This window comes from Neomonachus schauinslandi, chromosome 11, assembly GCF_002201575.2.
Source record: "Neomonachus schauinslandi chromosome 11, ASM220157v2, whole genome shotgun sequence".
Lineage (NCBI taxonomy): Eukaryota > Metazoa > Chordata > Mammalia > Carnivora > Phocidae > Neomonachus > Neomonachus schauinslandi.
This window is the reverse complement of record NC_058413.1, coordinates 15,936,600-15,961,380: the sequence shown is the minus strand read 5'-3', so window position 1 is coordinate 15,961,380 and position 24,781 is coordinate 15,936,600. Positions and strand designations below refer to the sequence as shown.

At 39.9% G+C, this 24,781-nt stretch overlaps 1 protein-coding gene across 1 annotated transcript in view; it reads right to left on the bottom strand.

Annotated features, from left to right (window-relative positions):
• Window positions 1-24,781, bottom strand: part of PHF21A (PHD finger protein 21A) — a 165,255-nt gene that overhangs the window by 18,141 nt on the left and 122,333 nt on the right. The window contains 4 exon segments of the mRNA XM_044919192.1: window positions 19,412-19,705; window positions 23,193-23,234; window positions 23,236-23,283; window positions 24,500-24,751. Of these exon segments, the coding sequence (XP_044775127.1) occupies window positions 19,412-19,705; window positions 23,193-23,234; window positions 23,236-23,283; window positions 24,500-24,751 (636 nt within the window).

The window sequence follows — 24,781 nt, the reverse complement described above, 5'->3', positions numbered from 1 at the left end:
AAATAATTAAATTGTGTAACTAGAGTGGATATGAATCTGTAACTACAACAGTCTAAATTATACAAAAAGAAAAATCCATGGTTTAATTCCTACGTATAAAAATGAGTATAGGTTGCTCTGATTTCACTATATTTTAGAATATAGGGGCAGTTTTCCAGAAGCAAGCCCACTCTTGTTACATATGGGTCAAACTCCAGTCCACAGCACGCTTAAGATCTGAACAATGTGGGACGCCTGGGTGGCTCAGTTGGTTAAGTGACTGCCTTCGGCTCAGGTCATGATCCTGGAGTCCCAGGATCGAGTCCTGCATTGCATCGGGCTCCCTGCTCAACGGAGAGTCTGCTTCTCCCTCTCCCTACCCCTTCTCATGTGCTCTCTCTCAAATAAATAAATAAAATCTTAAAAAAAAAAAATGATCTGAATAATGTAAAAAAAAAATCTTACATATACTTTCTCCTATTTCCAATTCCAATCATAACCTACGAGAAGATGCAGAACTACCCTCACTTGGGATATTTAACACCTGCCTATATCATTCATTAGAGGAGAGATGCACTTGCCAAGGAAAGGTCATCTTGCAAGAGGCTGACACTCTGATTACCCCCAACCTTGTCTTCCAGATGCATCCATTCAAACAAAAGAACACCAGTAGCATTATCATCTTTAAGCACAAATGGCAGCTAGCAAATTGGTAGACTGGGCTTGCATTACTGTTCTTATTATGACTCAATGGCTAATTCATTTTATGAACCCCTCTGTAAATACTGAAATGATATTAGAAAGTGGATATAAAACTGTGAACACGAACCTAATTTAATTTTTCAAATTAAAAAAATGTGGATGCTGTCTTTCTGTATGGCAGCAAGGAATTAAATAAATGAGAATGAAGCTGATTATTGATGAGGAAGAAGCTTCGGTCCTATAAGCAGGACATCAAAAGTTCTCAAAAATCATTATGCTGTGAAATATGCTACCAGATCTGAAAAACAAATACAATCACAAAGATCTTTCACTTCTTTCCTAGCCACTTCCATATTTCCTTTCTGCTTCTCTTATTACTTTAAGAGAATGTCAGCATCTGCCTTATCAATACTGTGGCAGCCACTGTTCTGGGGCACAAATGCTGCCTGATATTTTATTTTTCATCAATTCCCTGTCCTATTTCCTCCTCTATATGATAAGCTACTTGAGAGCAGGCATTATTCTACACACATTTTTTTACAGTCCTCTGTGCCTAGTACAAGGCCTTCCAGAAGAATCACTCACTTCACCTCTCACATACATTTTCTGACCAAAAAGGACACACTTCCTCCATAAAACAAACCACTGAACACACTACAAGGGCCCACAATGGAAAAGTAGTTTATAGTGTTACCTTTAAGGCCCTGGGTGTCCAGAAAGCTTATTTTCATGGCTTTCTGAGTAAGGAAGGGCAGGCGTCTGTGGGAGGGGGCATAAGAGGTCAACTGGAAGGGTCTGCTGCTCCTCCAAGGCTATGTGAAGTTCCTTGGGAGTCTCTTGGTTCCATCTCTATGGCTGAGTGACACACGTAGTGGTAATGCCTCTGGGGAAGGGCAAACCAATTCCTCTCCACTAAGAAATTAGCCAGGGTTCAGATTTTCTCTCTCACTCAAGAAGAGTACAATTATCTCAGGGTTGGATAAAGAACACAAAAAGCATCCAAAATAAATAGATAAATAAAACAATCAAAACACTTGGGAGATGTCTTTCTCTCATGGAGCTGTTGCTCTGGGGGAAACCAGGCCATGCGGCGAGCAGCACTATGCAGAGGTCTGTGTGGTGGGCAACTGAGCCGCCTCCGCCAACAGCCAGTGTGAAGTGCAGGCTGCCAACAACCACGTGACTGAGTTTGGAAAGGAGCTATCCGGTCCGGGTTGAGCCTTGACTACAGCCCTGGCCAACCTGTCTGAATGCAAACTTGCAAGAGGCCTTGAGCCAGAAGCACCCAACTAGGATGCATGTTGATTCCTGACCTTCAGAAGCTATATGGGATAATAAATATTTGTTGTTTTAAGCTGCTTAAAACAATCCGAAAACATTAAGGTTGGGGGAGTGAGAGAAATGGCAGAACAGGGATTTCTAAGAAGGTGTCCTTCCACTGAAGCAATCATTAAGCTGGCAAAAACAGAATCAACTTTTTAGAATTCTGCAATCTAATAAAAACCTTATAGCAACCAGGGGGACACTTACTGAAGAAAGAGGCTGCTAAATTTCACTAAGAAAGCATTTTTCCTTACCTATCTACAAACCCCCATTCCACAGCTTGGACAGAGGCTTTGGGGATGGAACCATGTGTTCCTAGTGTGGCTTGTGGTGCTAAGGGAAGCAACATGGACCTTGTTCTCAAAAACTTGTGGTTGTGCATTTTGACCTGTTTGATGGTTCCCTGAGGACTGGTACAGAGGCTGACCTTCATTTTGCCCACCTTAGGCTAAAAGTGTCTTTTGGGGTGGCATCTGATGAAAGCATCTAAAGACATGTTACCCATAGTCACCTGGTGCAAGGGATGGTGGATGGAGTATATGGTAGACAGACCCAAAGGCCTGGGAAGGAGACTGAGGAGGAAGATTCTTGGAAGAATAAGGGCTTTGAAGGGGTATCACACATGCTGGGGAATCCAGAGTGTAGTGCATATTCCCAGGGCTAGATGCATGCTCAGAAAAGATGTGAGAGAACCCTAGGCTTACACCTCTGGCTGATCTTTGAGCTCTATGCTAGAAAGAGGTGAAGGCTAAGGTAGGGTTATAGACAGCCTGGCTTAGCATTGAAGAATACCCCTGCTCAGAGCGAATCTGCAAAGATAGGAAAGTTTTTTTTAATTTAGTTGTTGTTGCTATTATTATTATTATTATTATTATTATTATTATGTCTTTTTGGCTCCAGTTGTTTAAGGAAATCTGTCAGGTCACTAGCTGACCCAAGACAACAGAACAGAGATTTCAGAGACTATACATGACAAGAAATACAGTTTTTGCAAAAACAGTTTGGAAAAGGCACTAAACAGACCTCAACAATCAATAACAGCAAACTCTGGGGTGGGAGGAGAATCTAATTTCCAGAGTTATCACATTGTAATTTCAAAATTAACAGTTTAACAAAAAACTGGAAGGCATACAAAGAAACAGGAAAGTATGGCCCATAGTAGGAAAAAAAGAAATCAACAGAAACTGGCCTTAAGGAAACCCAGACACTGGACTCTTTAGAGAAAGACTAAGTGTCTTAAATATGCTCAAAGAGCTAATGGAAACCATGGATAAAGAACTGAAAGAAACCAGGAGAACAATTCACCACCAAAAAGAGACTATCAATAAAGAGACAGAAATTATCGAAAGGAACCAAATAGAAACTCTGGAGCTGAAAAGTATAAAAGCTTAAATGAAAAATTCACTAGAGGGGTTCAGGCAAAAGAAACAATCAGTGCACTTCAAGATAGGACAACTGAAATTATCCAGTTTGAGGAACAGAAAGGAAAAACATGAAGAAAAATGAACAGAACCTAAGGGATCTGTGTGACATTATCAACATATGCATTATGGACTCCCACAGGGAGAAGAGAGACAGAGAGAAAGAAGCAGAAATAATACTTGAAGGAATAACAGCTCAAAACTTCCCAAATTTGATGAAAGACAGGAATCTACACATCAAAGCAGCTCACTGACATCCATATAGAATAAACTAAAAGAGATTCACGGTCTGGGGGGAAGATGGCAGAATAGAAGGACCCTGAGCTCTCCCTGTCCCTACATTTACAACTAGATATCAAACATGTCCAAATCAATAAATCAGAGAGCAGTCAGAAGACTGGAAGAACAAACTCCCCAACTAAATATACAGAAGAAGCTGGATCTGAAAGGTTAGGAAGTTCAGAAAGGTGGAGGGAGGTTACCTGCAGGAGGGAGGGAACTGTGCGCATGGAGATGGCAGAGAAATGGGCCCTTGCACCAGGGAGCTCACATGGGGAAGACTGAGCCCCATAATGTTTGGCTTCAAAAATGGGGCTGAATTTCGTAAGTTTTTTAAACCAGTGGGACTTGGAGCCTGGAGCTTTAAAAGTCAGCTGACTCAGCACTGAGCAAACCAGGAGGGTGAGTGATAGCTGGGTCAACACCCTTAAAGGGACAGCACCCCGAGCCAAGAGGCAAAATAAAAATGGCAATGTGCACAACACTTGCGTCCAATGGGAGACAGATTTGTTCATACTGATTTTGGAGCATGTTGGAGACTTCTCCAAAAACAAAGGAGCTGCAGGTGCCATTTTCCACTAACCCCACCCTTCCCCTAAGCATAAACCTGCAGGAGGCAGTGCTGCACAGACACTTGCTACCTACCCAGCTAGGAGGGCACCACGCCCACGAGTTCTCTAGAAGACCGGCCCATTCCATGCCTGCTAGTCTCGGCCCTGGGCTCAGTGCAGATTTTGTTAGTGCGCAAGCTCCACCTAGCCACAGCATACAGCATGCCCCCTTCAGTCCCTCGGTCCTGCACCAGGCACAGCCACATTCAGCCTCACTCCACTGGCCACCCATAGCACTTCGGGAGACTCATCACAGGTCTAGTGGCCCAGGGAAAACTGTGCTACCAGCCCCACGCTCACAAGTTCCCCAGTGGGCACAACCCCTCAGAGCGAGCCTGCCTGGATCTCACGAATACCACAGAAAGCAAGCACAGCCCACAAGAGGCGAAGAGTCAGGACAGATGACTGCACTGAAGGAAAAGTGACTCAGACTCAACAGCAGGGTGTAAGCAACACACAGGATACTCTCCCCAAGTGCCAGGTTCTGGGGAACAGGGGACACCGTACTGCAGGGCACTCCAGGACTACTTCTTCATAAAGTCACTACTTGGAAGAACAGAAGACACAGCTGACTTTCTTAACACACAGAAACAGACACACAGGGGCAGACAAAATGAGGAGACAGACAGTTATCCATCCCAAATGAAAGAACAGGACAAGGCCACAGCCAGAGATCTAAGCAAAACAGATATCAGTAACATGCCTGATAGAGAATTTAAAGCAGTGATCATAAGGATACACACTGGACTTGAGAAAAGAGTGGAAGACATGAGTGAGACCCTTAACAGAGAGATAAGGAATAACATAGCAGAGATAAAGTGCTCAATAAACGAAATGAGAAATATGTTTAATGGAATGAATAGCAGGATGGAAGAAACAGAGGAACAAATTAGTGACCTATAACACAGAGTAATGGAAAGTAATTAAGCTGAATAAAAGAGAAAAAGAATTATACAAAATGAGAATACACTTAGGGAACTCAGTGACTCCAACAAATATAATACATTTGTATTATAGGAGTCCCAAATAAAGAAGAGAGAGAAAAGGAGGCAGAAAATTTATTTGAAGAAAAAATATTTGAAAACATTCCCAATCTGGGGAAGGAAACAGATATCCAGATCCAGGAGGCACAGAGAACTCCCATCAAAATCAACAAAAGCAGAGCCATACTAAGACATATTATTTAAATTGGCAAAATAAAGTGACAAGGAAAAAAATTTAAAAGACAAGACAGGGCGCCTGGGTGGCTCAGTTGCTTAAGCGACTGCCTTCGGCTCAGGTCATGATCCTGGAGTCCCGGGATCGAGTCCCACATCGGGCTCCCTGCTCAGCGGGGGGTCTGCTTCCCCCTCTGCCCTCTTCCCTCTCGTGCTCTCTGTCTCTCATTCTCTCCCTCTCTCAAATAAATAAATAAAATCTTTAAAAAAATAAAATAAAATAAAATAAAATAAATAAAAGACAAGACAAAAAGAAGTCAGTAACTTACACGGGAAAACCCATAAGGCTAGCAGGAGATTTTCAACAGAAACTTTGAAAGCCAGGAGGGAGTGGCATGATATATTCAGAGTGCTAAATGGCAGGCGGCGGGGAGGGCCTGGATGGCTCAGTCATTAAGCATCTGCCTTCGGCTCAGGTCATGATCCCAGGGTCCTGGGATTGAGCCCCACATCGGGATCCCTGCTCGGCGGGAAGCCTGCTTCTCCCTCTCCCACTCCCCCTGCTTGTGTTCCCTCTCTCGCTGTGTCTCTCTCTGTCAAATAAAGAAATAAAATCTTAAAAAGAAAAAAAGTGCTAAATGGGAAAAATCTGCAGCCAAGAATACTCTATCCTGCAAGACTACCATTCAGAATAGAAGAAGAGATAAAGAGTTTTCCAGACAAACAAACACTAAAGGAGTTCATGACCACTAAACCAGCCCTGTAAGAAATATTAAAGGGGACTCTTTGAGTGGAAAGGAGAGACCAAAAGTGACAGTATAGACGTAGGAAATGCGAAAGCAATAAAAGTGAGTATTTCTGTAAAGGAAGTAAGTCAAGGAACTCACAAAAAAAGGATATAAAATATAACAACATATACCTAAAACATGGGGAGGAGAGGAGAATGGGAGTCCCATCAACTTAATATACAGACTGCCATATGCAGAACATGTTGTATATAACCTAATGGTAACCATGTATCAAAAAACCACTAATTAAAAAAAAAAAAACCTACTAATAAATATGCAAAGAATATACAGAAAGAAATCCAAATATATCACTAAAGAAAATCAGCAAAACATGAAAGAGAAAGACAAGAGGGGATCAGAGAAAATCCTCAGAAAAAAACACAAAACAAGGAATAAAATGGCAATTAATATATATCTATCAATAATTACTTTGTACATAAATGGACAAAAGCCTCCAATCAAAAGACACAGGGTGACAGAGTGGATAAAAAAACAAGACCCATCTATATGTTGCCTACAAGAGACTCATTTTAGACCTAAAGACACCACCAGACTGAAAGTGAGGGGATGGAGAAATATCTATCATGCAAATGAAATGGATGTCAAAAGAAAGCCAGAGTAGCAATACTTGTATCAGATAAAGACTTTAAAGATTTATTTATTTGAGAGAGAAAGAGAGTGTGTGAGCGTGCACATATGGGGGGAAGGGCACAGGGAGAGGGAGAGAGAGAATCTTAAGCAGGTTCTACACCCAGTGCAGAGCCCGATGTGGGGCTCCATCTCATAACCCTGAGAGATCATGACCTGAGCTGAAACCAAGAATTGGATGCTTAATTGACTGAGCCACCTGGGAGCCCCAGATAAAAGACTTTAAAACAAAGTCTGTAACAAGAGACAAAGAAGGACACTATATAATAATAAGGGGGACAATCCAACAAGAAGATAGAACAACTGTAAGTATTTATGCACCCAACATAGGAGCACCAAAATACATAAAACAGTTTATAATAAACATAAATGAACTAATCAATAATAATACAATAGTCATAGGGGACTTTAACATCTCACTTACATTGATGGGCAGATCATCCAAACAGAAAATCAACAAGGGAACAGTGGCTTTGAATAACACACTGGAACAGATGGATTTAACAGATATATTCAGAACATTTCATCCTAAAACAGTAGAATACACATTTTTTTCAAGTGCACACAAAACATTCTCCAGAATAGGTCACATAGTAGGCCACAACACAAGCCTCAACAAATTTAAGACTGAAGTCATACCACGCATCTCTTCTGACCACAATGCTATGAAAATAGAAGTCAACCACAATCTGGAAAGACGACAAAATCATGGAGGTTAAATAACATGCTACTAAACGATGAATGGGTCAACCAGGAAATAAAAGAAGTACAAAAGAAGAAACAAAAATAAAAGTACAAAAAGAAGAAACAAAAAAGTACATGGAAACCAATTAAAATGAAAACAGTCCAACACCTCTGGGATGCAGCAAAAGCGGTTCTAAGAGGGAAGTATATAGCAAATACAGGCCTACCTCAAGGAGTAAAAAAAATCTCAAATAACCTAAGCTTACACCTAAAGGAGCTAGAAAAAGAAGAGTAAACAAAACCTAAAACCAGCAGAAGAAAGGAAATAATAAAGATTACAGCAGAAATAAATGATATAGAAACTAAAAAAAAAATAAACAGACCAATGAAGCCCAGAGCTGGTTCTTTGAAAAAAATCAATAAAATTGATAAACCCTTAGCCAGACTTATCAAGAAAAAAAGAGAAAGGACCCAAATAAATGAAATCACAAATGAGAGAAGAGATGTAACTACCAAAACCACAGAAATACAATTATAAGAGAATATTATGAAAAACTATATGCCAACAAATTGGACAACCTAGAAGTGGATAAATTCCTAGAAACTTATGCTACCAAAAGTGAAACAGGAAGAAATAGAAAACTTGAACAGACCAATAACCAGCAGAGAAATTGAATCAGTAATGAAAAAACTCCCAATAAACAAAAGTCAGGATCAGATGGCTTCACAGGCGAATTCTATCAAACATTTAAGGAAGAGTTAATACATTTTCTTCTCAAACTATTCCAAAAAATAGAAAAGGAAGGAAAACTTCCAAATTCATTTGATGAGGCCAGTATTATCCTGATACCAAATCTGAATAAAGACACCACTTAACAAGAGAACTATAGGCCAACATCTGTGATGAACATGAATGCAAAACCCTCAACAAAATACTAGCAAACTGATTTCAACAATACATTAAAAAAATCATTCACCACCATGACTACGTGGGACTTATTCCTGGGTTGCAAGGGTGGTTCAATACTCACAAATCAATCAACGTGATACATCCCATCAATAAGAGAAAGCATAAGAGCCATATGATCATTTCAATAGACACAGAAAAGGCATTTGACAAAGTACAACAACATCCATTCACGATAAAAACCCTCAACAAAGTAGGCTTAGAGGGAACATACCTCAACATAATAAAGGCCATAGATGAAAAACCCACAGCTAACATCATCCTCAATGGGGAAAAAGTGAGAACTTTTCTCCTAAGGTCAGGAACAAGATAAGGATGTCCACTCTTAACACTTTTATTCAACATAATACTGGAAGTCCTAGCCACTAAAATCAGACAACACAAAGAAATAAAAGTCATCCAAGTCGGTAAGGAAAAAGTAAAACTTTCACTATTTGAAATGACGTATCTGATAAAGGGTTAGTATCCAAGATATATAAAGAACTTATAAAACTCAACATCCAAAACACAAATAATCCAACTAAAAAATAGGCAAAAGACATAAACAGACGTTTCACCAAAGAAGACATCCAGATGGTCAACAGACCCATGAAAAAATGTTCATCATTACATATCATCAGGGAAACAAAATCTAAACCACAATGAGATATCACCTCACATCTGTCAGAATGGCTAAAATCAGAAACACAAGAAACAATTAAGTGTTGAGAAGGATGGGGAAAAAAGGAATCTTCTTGCACTACTGGTGGGAATGCAAACTGGTGCAGCCACTCTGGAAAACAGTATGGAGGTTCCTCAGAAAGTTAAAAACAGAACTACCCTATGGATCCAGCAATCCCACTGCTGGATATTTACCCAAAGAATACAAAAACAGGAATTCAAAAGGATACATGCACCCCTTTGTTGGATGAATGGATAAAGAAGTGTGGTGTGTGTGTGTGTGTGTATGTATATAGATATTATATATAATGAAATATTATTCAGCCATAAAAAAGAATGACATCTTGCCATTTTCAATGAAATGGATGGATCTAGAGAATATAATGCTAAACAAAATAAGTCAGAGAAAGACAAATACCATATGACTTCACTCCTATGTGGAATTTAAGAAACAAAACAAATGAGCAAAGGGGAAAAAAGAGAAAGACAAATGAAGAAATAAACTCTTAATTATAGTGAACAAAATGATGGTTACCAGAGGGCAGGGGGGTGGGGGGATGAGTTAAATAGGTGAATAGGTGAAGGGGATTAAGGAGTGCACTTGTCGTGATGAGTACCAGGTGATGTATGGAACTGTTTAATCACTATTTTGTACTCCTAAAACTAATATAATACTGTATGTTAACTAACAGAAATTAAAATAAAAACTTAAAAAATAATAAAATAGGGGCACCTAGGTGGGTCAGTCAGTTAAGCATCTGCCTTCAGCTCAGGTCATGATCCCAGGGTCCTGGGATCGAGCCCCGCATCGGGCTCCCTGCTCCATGGGAAGCCTGCTTCTCCCTCTCCCATTCCCCCTGCTTGTGTTCCCTCTCTCACTGTGTCTCTCTCTCAAATAAATAAATAAAATCTTAAAAAAAAAAAAGCTGAGCTGGTATCATTTCAATTGTTAAAAATTTATGAATGTTAACTATAATCCCCATGGTAATTAACTAAGAAAATAACTAAAATATATACAGAAAAGGAAATGAGGGCATCAAAAGTGTGCACTAGAAAGAAAAACCAAACACAAAAAAGGCAGTATTGGAGGAACTAAGGAACAAAGAAGACATAAGACATGTAGAAAACAAACAGCAAAATGGCGTAAGTCCTTTCTTATCAGCAATCACTTTAAATGTAACTGGGTTAAACCCACCAATTAAAAGAGAGTGACAGAATGGATAAAAAAAAAAAAATGATCTGAAATATGTGCTGTCTATAATAGACTCATCTTTGAGCCAAAGTTACAAAAAGGTTGAAAGTCAAAGAATGAAAAAAGATATTCCATGCAAACAGTAACCAAAACAGTACAGGGATGGCTATGCTAGTATCAGACGAAATTCACTTTGAGCCAAAAATTGTTACAGGAGACAAGGAAGGTCATTATATATTGATAAAAGGGTCAATTCATGAAGAAGATGTGACAATTTTAAATATGTATGCACCAAACAACAGATTCTCATATATATGAAGCAAATATTGACAGAAATGAAGAAATAAAAGTTCTATAATAATAATTGGAGACTTTAATACTTCGCTTTAAAGAATGGAAAGAACGTGTAGATAAAAGATCAGTAAGGAGGGGCGCCTGGGTGTCTCAGTCAGTTAAGCATCTGACTTCAGCTCAGGTCCTGATCTCAGGGTCCTGAGACTGAGCCCTGCACTGGGCTCCCCACTCAGCAGGGAGTCTGCTTCTCCCTCTCTCTCTGCCCCTCCTGCTCTCTCTCAAATAAATAAACAAAATCTTTATAAAGATCAGTAAGGAAACAGAGGACCGGAACAACACTAAACCAACTAACTCTAACAGACATATAAAGAACAGTTCACTCAACAACAATAGAATACACATTCTCAAGTATACATGAAACATTCTCTAGGACAGACCATGTTTTAGGCCACAAAACAAATCCTAATAAATTTTAAAAGACTTAAGTAACACAAAGTATCTTCTCTGACTTACAATGTAAAGAAGCTAGAAATCAATGATAAAGGAAAACTGGAAAACTTTAAAATATGTGGAACCTAAACAACACCTTTTTTTTTTTTTTTAAGATTTTATCTATTTTTTGACAGAGAGACAGACAGCGAGAGAGGGAACACAAGCAGGGGGAGTGGGAGAGGGAGAAGCAGGCTTTCTGCCAAGCAGGGAGCCCAATGTGGGGCTCGATCCCAGGACCCTGGGATCATGACCTGAGCCGAAGGCAGACGCTTAACGACTGAGCCGCCCAGGCGCCCCTAAACAACACACTCTTAAACAACCAATGGGTCAAAGAAGAAACAGCCAGAGAAATTGGAAAATACCTTGAGAAGAATAAAAATGAAAACTCAATATACCAAAACTGATGTGATGCAGTGAAAGTAGTGCTCAGGAGGAAATTTACAGCTCTAACAGTTTACATTAAAAAATAACAAAGATCTCAAGCCAATAACCTCACTTTAAACCTTAAAGAACTAGAAAAACCTTTAAGGAACTAGAAAAAGAAGAACTAAACCCAAAGCTAGCAGAAGGAAGAAAATAATAAAAGTTACAGTAGAAATAAATGAAATGGAGAACACAAAAACAATAGAATCAATGAAACCAAAAGTTGATTCTTTCAAAAGATCAACAAAACTAAGAAACCTTTAGTTGGACAGACTAAGAAAAAAAAAAGGAGAAGACACAAACCACAAAAATCATAAGTAGAAGTGGGGACATTACTACCAATCTTATAGAAATAAAAAGGACTAGGAAAGAGTACACTGAAGAACTACCAACAAATTAAATAATATAGGTGTAATGGGCAAATTCCTCCGAACACACAAATTACCAAAACTGACTCAAGAAGAAATGGAGAATCTCAACAGACCTGTAACAGCTAAAGAAATTGAAACAGTAATTAAAATCCTCCCCCAAAAGTCCAGAACCAGACAGCTTCACTGGTGAATTCTACCAAACATTTAAAGGATTAACACTTTCTAACTTGTTCTATACAGCCTTGTTCTATAACTTGTTCTATACAAGTACTACCTTGATACCAAAGCAAAAGACACCCCCAAAATAGAAAATACAGACCAATGTCCCTTATGAATATAGAGAAAAATTCTTAATAAAATACTTGCAAACTGAATCTCACGGCATATTAAAAGGATGATACAGTGGCAGCTGGGTGGCTCAGTCAGTTGAGCACCCAATTCTTGGTTTCTGTTCTAGTCATGACCTTGGGATCGTGAGATTGAGCCCCATGTCGGGCTCTGCAATCAACGTGGAGTCTGCTTGGGATTCTTTCCCTCTTCCTCTCCCTCTCCTTCTGCCCCTCCCCCTGCCCCTCTCCCCTGCATTTGCATGCTCTCTACTAAGTAAATAAATTCTTAAAAAAATAAAATAAAAGGATGATACACCATGACAAAGTAGAGCTTATCCCAGGAATGAAAGGAGTGTAATACACCACATTAATAAATGAGGGCAACCCCCAGCACACAACCATCTCAATTAATGCAGAAAAAGCAACTGAACACTCATTCATGATAAAACACTCAGAAAGCTAGGAATAGAAGGAAACTTCCTCAGCTTTATAAAGGGCATGAATGAGAAACCACAGCTAACATCATACTCAATGGCAAAAGACTAAAAGCTTTTCCTCTGAGATTGGAAACAAGAGAAGTATGTCCACTTCCATCAGTGCTATTCAACATTGTGGTGGAAGTTCTAGTCAGAGCAATTAGGCAAGAAAAGACGTAAGAGGCATCCAAATTGGAAAGGACAATCTAAACCTATCTCTATTTGCATAGGATGTGATCTTACATACAGAAATACCAAAGAATCCACAAACAATTACTAGAGCTAATAAGAAACTCAGCAAAGTTGCAAGGTACAAGATGAACACAAAAATCAGCTGTATTGCTATAAACAGTAATGAACAATTGTAATAGGAAATTAAGAAAACAATGACATTTATAATAGCACCCCAAAGAATAAAATACCTAGGAATAAATTTAACTATGGAGATAAAAGACTTGTGCACTGCAAACCATAAACCACTGCTGAAAGAAATAAAGAAAACCTAAATAAATGGAAAGAAATCCATGTTCAAGAACTGGAAGACTTAATATTGTTAACAACGCTATGCAAAGCAACCTACAGATTCAATATCTTTAATTTCTATTAAAATTCCAACAGCCTTTTCTCGGCAGAAGAATTGAAAAAACCAATTCTCAAATTCATGTAGGAATTGCAAGGAACCATGAATAGCCAAAACAATATTGAAAAAGAAAAACGTTGGAGGACTCACACGTCCCAATTTCAAAACTTACTACAAAATCACAGTAATTAGGAGAGTCTGGTTGGTCCTGGCATAAAGATAGATCTACAGACCAAAAGAACAGGATTGAGAGTCCAGAAATAAATCCATACATCAATGGCCAACTGGTTTTCAATAACAGTGCCATGAGCATTCAAATGGGGAAAGCCTCTTCAACAAAACGGTGCCAGAAGAAATGGATATCCACAGGCAAAAGAATGAAACTGGGCCCTTATCTCACATTCTGTACAAAAATTAAGTCAAAATGAACTACTAACCTAAATATAAAAGCTAAAACCATACAACTCCTTAGAAGAAAAATTAGGGGTAAATCTTCATTTTCTTAGATGTGACCATAGATTCCTAGATGTGACATAAAAACCACAAGCAACAAAAGAAAAAAGATAAATTGGACTTCATCAAAATTAAATAGTTTTAGGGGCGCCTGGGTGGCTCAGTCGTTGGGCGTCTGCCTTGGGCTCAGGTCATGATCTCGGGGTCCTGGGATCGGGCCCTGCATCGGGCTCCCTGCTTGGCGGGAAGCCTGCGTCTCCCTCTCTTACTCCCCCTGCTTGTGTTCCCTCTCTTGCTGTGTCTCTCTCTGTCAAAAAATAAAAAATAAATAAATAAAATCTTAAAAAAAAAAAAATTAAATAGTTTTGTGTATCAAAGGACACTACCCATATAATGAGGAAAGTACAGGCTTCCAGAAAAAAAAAAAGTGAAAAGACAACCTACAGAATGGGAGGAAAAAAATACCTGCAAATCTGATAAGAGTCTAGTATTCAGATTATACAAAGAACCTTTACAACTCAACAACAAAAAGACAAACAACCTAACATAGAAATTGGCAAAGAACTTGGATGTTTCTCTAAAGAAAATATATAAATGGCCAACAAGCACAAGATGTCCAACAATTTTAATAATTAATGAAATGCAAATCAAAACCACAATGCAATACCACTTCATACCCACTAGGATGGCTATAATTTTTTTTTAAGATTTTATTTATTTGACAGAGAGAGACAAAGTGAGAGAGGGAACACAAGCAGGGGGAGCGGGGGAGAGAGAGAAGCAGGCTTCCCGTGGAGCAGGGAGCCCGACGCAGGGCTCGATCCCAGCACCCTGGGATCATGACCTGAGCTGAAGGCAGATGCTTAACGACTGAGCCACCCAGGTGCCCTGGATAGCTGTAATTTTTATTTTTATTTATTTATTTTAAAGATTTTTATTGATTTATTTGACACAGAGAGACACAGCGAGAGGGAACACAAGCAGGGGGAGTAGAAGGGGGAGAAGCAGGCCTCCCGCAGAGCAGGGAGCCTGATGCGAGGCTCGATCCCAGGACCCTGGGATCATGACCTGAGCTGAAGGCAGATGCTTAACGACTGAGCTACCCAGGTGCCCTGGATAGCTGTAATTTTTAAAAAGAAAATAATAATAAGTATTACCAAGGATGCAGAGAAAATGACATGCTCATACATTGCTGGTGGGAATGGAAAAGGATTCAGCTGCTCTGGAAACAGTTTGGCAGTTCCTTAAAAAGTTAAACATGGAACTGTTAACATGATCCAGCAATTCCACTTAGGTATAGACCCCCAGGGACTAGAAAACAGATATTCAAACAAATATTTGTATATGAATATTCATAGCAGCATTATTCCCAATAGCCAAAAGGTAGAAATAGCCCAAATGTCCATCAATGGATGAATGGATAAACAAGTTGTGGTATATATACAGTGGACTATTATTCAGCCATTAAAAAGAAATGAAGTACTGATACATGTTAGGATGTGGATGAATCTGGAAAATACTATGCTAATTAAGAGAAGCCAGATACAAAAGGCAACACATTATATGATTCCATCTATATGAAATATCCAGAAGAGGTAAATCTATAGATACAAAAAGTAGATTTGTGGCTGCCAGAGGCAGGGAGAAGAGCAAACGGAGTAATTACTTAAGAGATACTGGGTTTTGTTTTGGAGTAATGAGAATGTTTTGGAACTAGACAGAGGTGGTGGTTGCACAACACTGTAAATGTACTAAATGCCACTGAATTCTTCATTTCAACATGGTTAATTTTATGTGGTATGAATTTCACCCAAGTGAAAAAAAAAAAAGGAAACAAACAAAAACAAGTAAGCTTTTAGCTTGGTTTGGTCTTTGTCAGACATTATAAACCATTTATCCAGAGGTGAAGCTGCCCTGCAATTGCTATTTTTTGCCTACATGGTGTTTAAACAGTTATCAGTATTTTTAAAACTAGGTGATTTCTCAAAATATCTGGATTTTTGGCCTTTCTTAAAGGAAAAGTTTCCATATGATAAAAAAAATTGGCTATTGTCAAGAAGTAGTTGCTTCCTTGAGATGGCATATATTACTTTCTGGCTTACCACAGTCTCTTCCACCTTCTTTGGTCTTGTTGACACCAAGGCCAAATTGTCAATTTTATCATGCTTGTCTTACTATTTCAAAGAGAAATTAAGAATAAAAGTGGGATATCTCTTTACTCGTGCTCCCACTGAAAATTGAAAAATAAAAGTCTACATGTTACTTCCAGCCTGCTTTACTCATTTATATTTACTGCTTTGCACCCATGACTATTTTAATTTAGAAATCCTCTTCTTTTTGGTATGATAAAGATATAAATCAAACACTCTGAACAAGATTAGAAAAACTAAGTTAACCATTTATACCCTGAATTTCAAATTCATCTTCTGAAACGTGGCTGCATGAATAATCAAAATTAGTCACTTGCAAATAAATAAATGTCAAAATAGTTTCATCAATCACGGTTGAATAAATTTGGACTGAAGGTAAAGCAAAATCCATCTCTGGTCACTTGGATCTATTTTTCCTGCTAGAGCATTAGTATTAAAGTGGAAGGTAAAGAGTCACCAGCTCACGTTTCCTAAGAGGGAAGACTGGGATTTGAGGATAATACATTGGATAATATTCTCATCTTGGAAGCACTCTTCTTTTAGAGGATCTAGTGTAAGTTCCCATGCAACATATAGAAGTAGGGGAATGGGTGGCAATCTGGCAGTTTTTTCCCAAAGAACCCAGGACTTTTCTTCAGTAGCTTACCTTGGGGACCTACACGGAGGTCTCTGTTGCAGGGGGAGGGTGAAGTAGATAAAATACAAACATAATTCCTGAGAACTAACTGCATCAGTCTAATAGACTTTAAATGCTTTACTTCAGTGCATCATTAGCAGGTGTTTAGCCCCATTTCATAGAGTGCTAGAGAGTCGGGACATAAAAGGCAGTGGTATGGGGGATGTAAGTTTGTCTGGCTCTGCTTTTCCGCCAAAAACATGTTTCCAGCCTCAACTCTTTAAACTCTAGCACTCATGTTTTCAGAGCCACAATGTAATGTGGCTTCTAATAAGGGTAAGACAGGGAAGCTCTTACCTCGGGTGGATAAGGAAGCTGGTAATGCCTGACAGGGGAAGGAGACGTTAGACACTGTTGTCATAACTGGCACTGCCTTCTTCCTTTTCTGTGCCAAGATGGGAGGCCTTTGAAACCACACAGCTTGCCATGCTTCCTCCCCTGGAGGCAAAGCCTCCATCCGTACCTGTCCTAAATGCACTACACACTGAGGTCTGTGAGGGTTTAGGCTTTGATTTAGCCACCCTTGTATTCAGGCATCACATTCAGCATAGTAGCTGGCAGGTAATCAACACATTTTTATTAAATGAATGTTATCACCCTAAAGGAAACAGAAGAAAACAGGAACCCATCTGGCCTGGTGACACAGAGAATGTTGGACACAGGTTTTGATAACTCAATGAGCAGACTGTGAGTAGTACCTCTGTGGCTACAATATTTATACTGCTTCACTCTTAGCCCATCTATGAGATCTCCTAATCACTATAAATGTGAGCCTGGAAATGAAACACAGAAAAGAAGGATAGGAGAAAGATCTGAAGTCAGAGGATTCTGAGAATGGAGTCTGGTCTAAAGAGCACCCCTGCTGACTGAGCTTAGTAACCTGCAAGCCTGTTAGGGCAGGTGGTCTGCTAAACTAAAAGAGCGATGACTGGATGCCTCCATTAGATCAACAAGAAGAGAGACCATGGAATTTACTGCTAGGAAAGAAACTCTTTTTTTTTTTTTAATTTTTAAGAATTCCTGGGTACCTTTTTATGGGATTATAATTAAAATTAAAAGCTCTATGAACATGTAAGGCCAGAACATGAAAAGATATTCAAGATCCAATATGAAAAAAAAGCAAGCTACAAAATATATATTGTTTAATTTTGGTTTTTGCTTTAAAAATGTTAGTAGGTGCAGAGAAAATATGTAGAGGAATATAATCTGAACTGTTTATGTATTGTTTAAGTGTCAGGGGTTAGAATTATGGGGGAAGTTTACTCTTCCCATAGATGATGGGGTGGATGCATTTTGTACATTACATATTTTTGTAATGTTTGAGTTTTCTTTAATAAGGAATATATATTATTGTAGATGTAATCAGAAAAATAAGAAATGTAAAATTAAAATGAAACTGAAAAAGTAAGTCTCCTAAAAGTATCTTTATCAAAAAAGAGGTCAGAGAAAAATACTATTTAGTAATCTAAAAGAGAGTTTTGAAACCACATTCTTTGGAACTCTAAGGCTCTTTCACCAGCTCTCTGGAAACCAGCACAGGACACGAGGGCAGCTGATCTCTAAACACACTCCTACTCAAACTTCCCAGCTTGAGCACTTCACTATCATATTTTAATAATGAAGTTCTGCTGATACTAAGTTTGAAAACTTAGGACATAAAACATACATAACTAATTTATTTCTGAATGTTCCTTAAAGCATTTTCTGGGGTTTGAGTAGGCTCCGCAGGAAAAGAGATCTGTTTTCCCTTGTGTTTTCTGAGCATGAGGTTTTAGTACCCAGCTTTTTAGTGCAAGGTCTGCTGCATTTATGAGCTGTCTGGTTAGAAAGCCGGGTGCTTGATGCATAAGGATCCTCTGTTCAAGAAGGCCAAGGCAGCAGGAAGCCCCTCATTCCCACCATCTGGCCAGCCTCTCTGAATCATGGTCAGCCATCCAGAAGCAGAAGATTCAGGATCACCAGAGACTATTTTCAGATGAATGAGAACTCAAGCCTGAGCAATTAGAAATAGGTCAATGACTTTTTAAAGCAACTTTCTTGAAAGAGGATGCTTTTCTTTGCAAAATTCTTCTTTCTCATCATTGGTCTTTCTTTAAATAGAATATGGTTAACTGCCTATAAATTCTTTTTCTTGTTTTTAGAAGTCTTCTGTCACAGAACCCTTAAGTATTTTTGGAGGTTACTTGTATTTCTCTAGCCTTGTGTTTTTAAGAGAAAATCTGACTTTAGAAATATACATGAGAGACTTCAATATTTGGGCTAAAACAGCTGTATTCTCTAGAGTTAAAAAAAATGCTTTTTAGAAATTTTAATTTTTTTCATTTGGTTCTTCATTATCTGTAATAACCAGGGGAAATCTGTCAAATGAAATTCCTTTCCCCGTTTTGTTTAGTCTTCCTGACTTTCACAGTCATATCCTCATCTGGATTCTTATTGGGCCCTTACTAATATGCCATTTTCTGTGTATTATATATCTCTGTGCTTCCGGAGAGCACCAGAACCCATCTGTGAATTTCAGCTCAGAACCAGCAGGGGGAGCTCACTCCCACAGGAATCTGAATCCACCTGGAAGGGGATGGTGGGAAAAGCAACCCAACTTTCTTCAGTAAGATTAGCCCTTTTGCACTGTGGATAAATGATCACATGATAAGCAACAGGTTACTGACAATGGTGCTGAGATAAAGCATTCTCAGAGCCAGCCCAGCCTCAACGGCAAGGCTACTATTGCCCGAAGCAGATGCATACTCTGCCTGTACCTGTTTTTCAAGGCTTGGCTTGCTAAGCTGTACAGTCTGAGGTCCAGCGAGTCTGGTCCCTGGAGTAGCTATCACAATGCTGGTGAGCTGGGCCATGGGGAACGTTTTGGCTATGGTTGCAGTCTGCCCATTGACGACACGGACGGGGTGGATGGAATTCTGGGAGGTAGGGAGGGTCGTGGGGGTGAACTTGGTCAGCATGACGGGCCTCTGGATAAGTTGAGGAGCTGCAAGCATGGGAGGAGGTGCTGGGGCAATAGGAATGTTATTCTGGGCCACAGGCTTGGGTCGAACCTATGGGGAAAGAGAGGATAATTATATTACTTAAAGAAACTTCTCAAGTCTTGTAAGTCTAAGACACTGCCAGGTTTTTCACACTTTGTATGTGAAATGGTATTTAGTACCAATATTTATTAATATTCATTTTGGTGTTATTAATTCTATGGTTGTCAGGATATATAATCTTATAAAAGACTCATCAGCTCTTAAGAGGGTCCAAATGTTACCCTCCAACGTGGTTCTTCTGAATCCAAACCTTAGCTTCCTCTCCCATACCATGCTGCCTCTTCAGGCTGAGGTCAAATGCCTAATCCAGAGGCTGGTCTCACCCAGGAATTGTGCCCAGTATGGTAATAATGCTGCCGCTGGTCTTAATTCACATTCTAAATTTCTTCACGTCCGTGGCTTCAATTCAGGGTGATTCCTTGCTCTCTAACTCCCTGTTCTTGGCTGCTCCTCTAAGTCACCTTTGTGGGCTTCCTCTTCCTCTGCCCAATCTAAATGTAAGTATTTCTCAGAGTTTGTCCTGGAACCTCTTTTCTTACCAATCTCCTCACTCTTCCTGGGAGTTCTCACCCATCCCATGGATTCAATTACCATCTATGTACTGAAGACGTCCATACTTGGTATCTCAGGACCAGACATTTCTTGAACTTCAGAACCATATACTCAACTGCCTGTCATATATCTCTACTTGGAAGTCTCCCAAGAAATTAAAATTCAACATGTCTAGGGGCTCCTGGCTGGCTCAGTCAGTGGAGTGTGCGACTCTTGATCTTGGGGTTGTGAGTTTGAGCCCCACGTTGGGTGTAGAGATTACTTAAAAATAAAATCTTTAAAAACAACAACAATAAAAAATCAACATGTCTAAAACTCACCTATTTCTTCCTCCAACTCTCTCCTTCCTCCTATTATCATCCCCTCAGGAAATGGTCTTTTCCTGCTAAATAAACTTCAGAACCATTCTTGATGTTCCCTACTGTACCTCTACTTCCTAAATCCTTCTCAAATATGGCTACTTTCTATCCTCATCCTGCCATCGCTCTACCTCATGTTTGGCTTACTGGAACAGTGATAAAAAATTATGATTAAAAACATGGGGTCAGCCGTGCCTAGGTTCAAATCCTGGTTCCTACCCCTTACTAGCTGGCTAACCTCAGGTAACATACCTGATTTAAGCCAGCATTTTTCGAACTTTCTGTACAGTGACCCTGTGGGCAAAATCTTTTCCCCTTATGCATGAAAGTTTGACCTGCAGTTAACTCTCCAGCTCTGTTCCCCTGGAAACCTGATTAAGGGTAAGAATGTCAACTATGTTACCAGGCAACATTGCTTATGGTAAAAATGATCCCTTACGGCTAAGTTGAATCTGAATGGGGAGAATTATAAATACTTGATGGGACACCATGCTTTGGGCTTCATGAAGTGGGGTTGACTTCTGTAACTGGGCATGTCCAGTGTGGGGACCTTGAAAGCCATGGCTATGGAACTGTTACAAGATACACTGGTTCCTGTGTGGCGTAAGGCTTCTATGCCAGGATGGCTCTTCCACCGTTTCCCTGCACCTGAGCTATCACTGAACAGCTGTGGAGACTGCCATACAGGCTGACAAAAAATGTCTGATGCTGTCTTGCTGGTAAGCTCTGGTTTCTGTCTTGTGTTGAAGTGTGGGCCTTGACAGTCCCATGAATCTGAATATTTAGCTGAACTTAAGATGACCCTGTGTTGGCTGCTGCAGACACACAGTAGGGAATACATTTCTTACTGTAACCAGTACATGCATATAGACATAGACCTATATCTCTGTAAGACAAAAACTTCATGAGACATTACATATGTGCAATGTACTCTAATGTTTCATATTCTGTTTTATTCATTTTATTTAAAAACTCTGGTCACAATCCATTAAATTGATTTCACACAACCTACTCATGGGTCATGACCCAAACAGGGACTAAGCCCTAGGTTCCCTACCTAAAAAAAAAAAATAATAACTACTTTTACAGGGCTGTTGTGGGGATTAAAATAGATAACCCACAGAAGGTGCCTAGCAGAGTAAACGGCACATAGCAGGAGTCTTCAAACATTAGCTATTATTGTTGATGATGTCCTAACTATTCTTCTTGCCCACAGTCTTGATCATCTCCAATCTATTCTCCACACAATGACAAGAGGGAATTTTCTAAAACAAAAATCTGATCATTTCAAGTATTTGTTTGGAAATGTTTTCATGGATCCCCGTTGTTCCTGGAATAAGGCCCAAATTCCTACATAGTCTAGAAGGCTCCACGGCCTGTGGCACAATGGGCTTCTCCAGCCTCACCTCTTACCCTAGCCTGAGTCAGTTACATGGCCCAGTATGATCAGCTACACCAAATTGCCTTGTGGTTCCTTAGGCTTACATGCATCTCTCCATACTGGATTTGCATATGGGCTCTACCCTCTGCCGGGGACATTTTTATTCTTCCCCCAAAACTTTTGTCAGGCTAACTTTATTAGGATTTTAGGTCTCAGACTGAATGTCAACTCTTCTAGGAAACTTTCTAGAATACTCTTAAGAATGAGCTGGGTGTCCCTCCCATGTGTGGTCAGACTACCCGGTACTTCCCATAATGGACACTGTGATTGCCTGTACATAGATCTGAAGCCCTCTGAGGGCAGAGAACTGTCTTGAAAACTGGCTTTTTTGATACCCAAGGTATTTATTAAGGATCTACTGGATAAATGATTGAAATCACCTTATCTCATGTTCTCAATGCCCAAACCTAGTGCACAGGCAATTTGGAAATCACCTATGTCCACAAAATTCCTTACTCTTCTCTCTTTGCCTACAACATGGGGCTTCTGATGGGAACTCCTAGCCTTTCTACGAGGCAAGTCAAGTCCCGTCAAAACCCAGACTGGGGCAATCCTGACATCCTGCAATGAGAATGATGAGTTTAGTCCAACTGCTAGAAGAATTCTCCCAGGGCAATAGGGGCAAGCAGAGCTGCTTGGGCCTAGGTAGAAAGTTCCCTGTGCAGACCCCTAGTCTAAACTTTTATAGGCAAGGCTTTGTGTTTAAAAATTATGCTTAATACCATTACTTCCCAGAGTAAAACTAAATTTCTCTGGTTTCTACTGGTTAGTTTGGCTATTGTTTCCTTCCCTACTCTCTCTGGCACACAGGAAAAAAAAAAAGTAGTGATTGCATTCCTTCCCCACTGGAAGGCAGGTTTGGCTAAACTTCCAGTAAGTTAACATCATAAGGTTTAAAATGGGGCTATCTTAAATTCTCCTTTTCCTCACATCCCCCTGCTACTGCCTTTGGTCATTGCTAAGAAACCCCGGTGATCAAATAAGCTTCTTCCCAGTATAGAAATCAGCATCTAGAACCTTTAGCTAACTAAGGAAGATCTGAGCAAAGCTGAGCTGATAATCACACTTCAGGCTGCTTAAAAAGGGCCCATGAGGACTTCTGTCTCACCTAACCCATCCCTGGGCTTGTCACTGGTTTACTCACCTGCGGAAGGAAGTTTGGACGTGGAGTGAGTCGAGGAGGGGGGGATAAACTGTGGTACTTTGATGGGCTGAGGAGGTGTTGCCTGAACCTGCTAAAAAATGGGAAAAATAAATAAACCACAGAGGACAATAACTGTTCAATATCAAAGCTAGGCGTTCTTACAGTATTTTTAGCATCACTATTCTCTGGGTCAGGCAATATTTTCTAAAAGTTTTCACTGTAGAATTAACCATCTGAATTAACACTGCCTGAAAAAACCTTTTCCCACCTGCACGTTTTACCCTACAAAGTGAACCAACCACATTTCTGTGTCCTTACACGCCTAATGTACAACAGAGCAGGCTCGGTAATCTTAGCCAATTTCCTTTGACATTCAAGAACTCTTGCACGTACATATTTTAAAAGTCAAGAATGGATCCAAAGTAAAATCAAACCTGCTGCCTGGCCAAATGGGCTTTTTCCTAATATAAGCGCTTTATCTAGCAGTGAATCGCTTTACTCCTGTAGAGAATTTTCTAACTCTCAGCATTTGGCTGAGATAACTGGTCGCTTCTCTCAAGATTCCTGGTAAGTGCTGAAGCTTCACTTTACTGCTATCTCATTTAACTCATCACTGGTCATCATTCAAAAGCCACCAAGAGCGCTTAGCTGCAATTTTAAGAAGGGACTTTAAAACCACAATTTCGTTATATTTCCCCCAAGCTTCAGAGAGCATCAGTTTCTAAATGGTTTTACCCTAGAATCTCATGAAATGAACAGTTTTTGTTCAAGTAATTCTTCAAGGGATCTTTTTTTCTGATAGTCCTTGGGCACAGACACTGTTAATTTGTGAGTTTCTTGAATATTTTTAAAGTGCCTCAGCTTGTTCTAGTACTTCCTGGGTGCAGCCAATTTCAAGGGATAGTGAACTAAAGGAGTTCAGCGGGGAGTTTTCCCCAAATCAGTACTACAGAAGCAGAGAGTGTAAGCACTCAAGTTTCACAGGCAGGTCTGCAAATAGGATGGAGAGAGCTACATAAAACTGTGTGCATGCCACTACGAAGGACATTCCTCCCCAGGTCAAGTCATACTTTGACTGCAGATAATGCCCTGAATGGATTCTGGTCCTTGGTGTCAAGGGACACCTCTACAGTTATTTGAGCAGATAGTAGGAATGCCATATTCCCTTGTCAGCCTCAAGGAAAACTTGATATGGCTGAATGATGGAGACTAAAAAATCCAGCAGGAGCATAAAATGGATATACTCTACAAATGCATATCCTGAACCCTCTCATGTGGGCACACATGAGTAGCAGCTGCTGGCTTACCAGAGTGACTGTGTTTTTTGCCACAATTTGGACAGCCTCTGCCCCAGGCCCAGTGACCTTACTAGACGTCTGGAGGTTGACTGGTGTGTTCTGCACATCAGTGCTGAGCACAGCCTTCTGACTGTTGATGGCGGTCACCATAGCAATGGTAGGTCTCTGGCCCACAACAGAGGCAGGCATGGTCGCAGTTGCTGCTTTCAAGACGAGAGGTAGTGTCTTTGTGGTAATCATAGAAGCTGTAGTTACAGTCTTCTAGGAGACATGGAGAACAGATATTAGGAC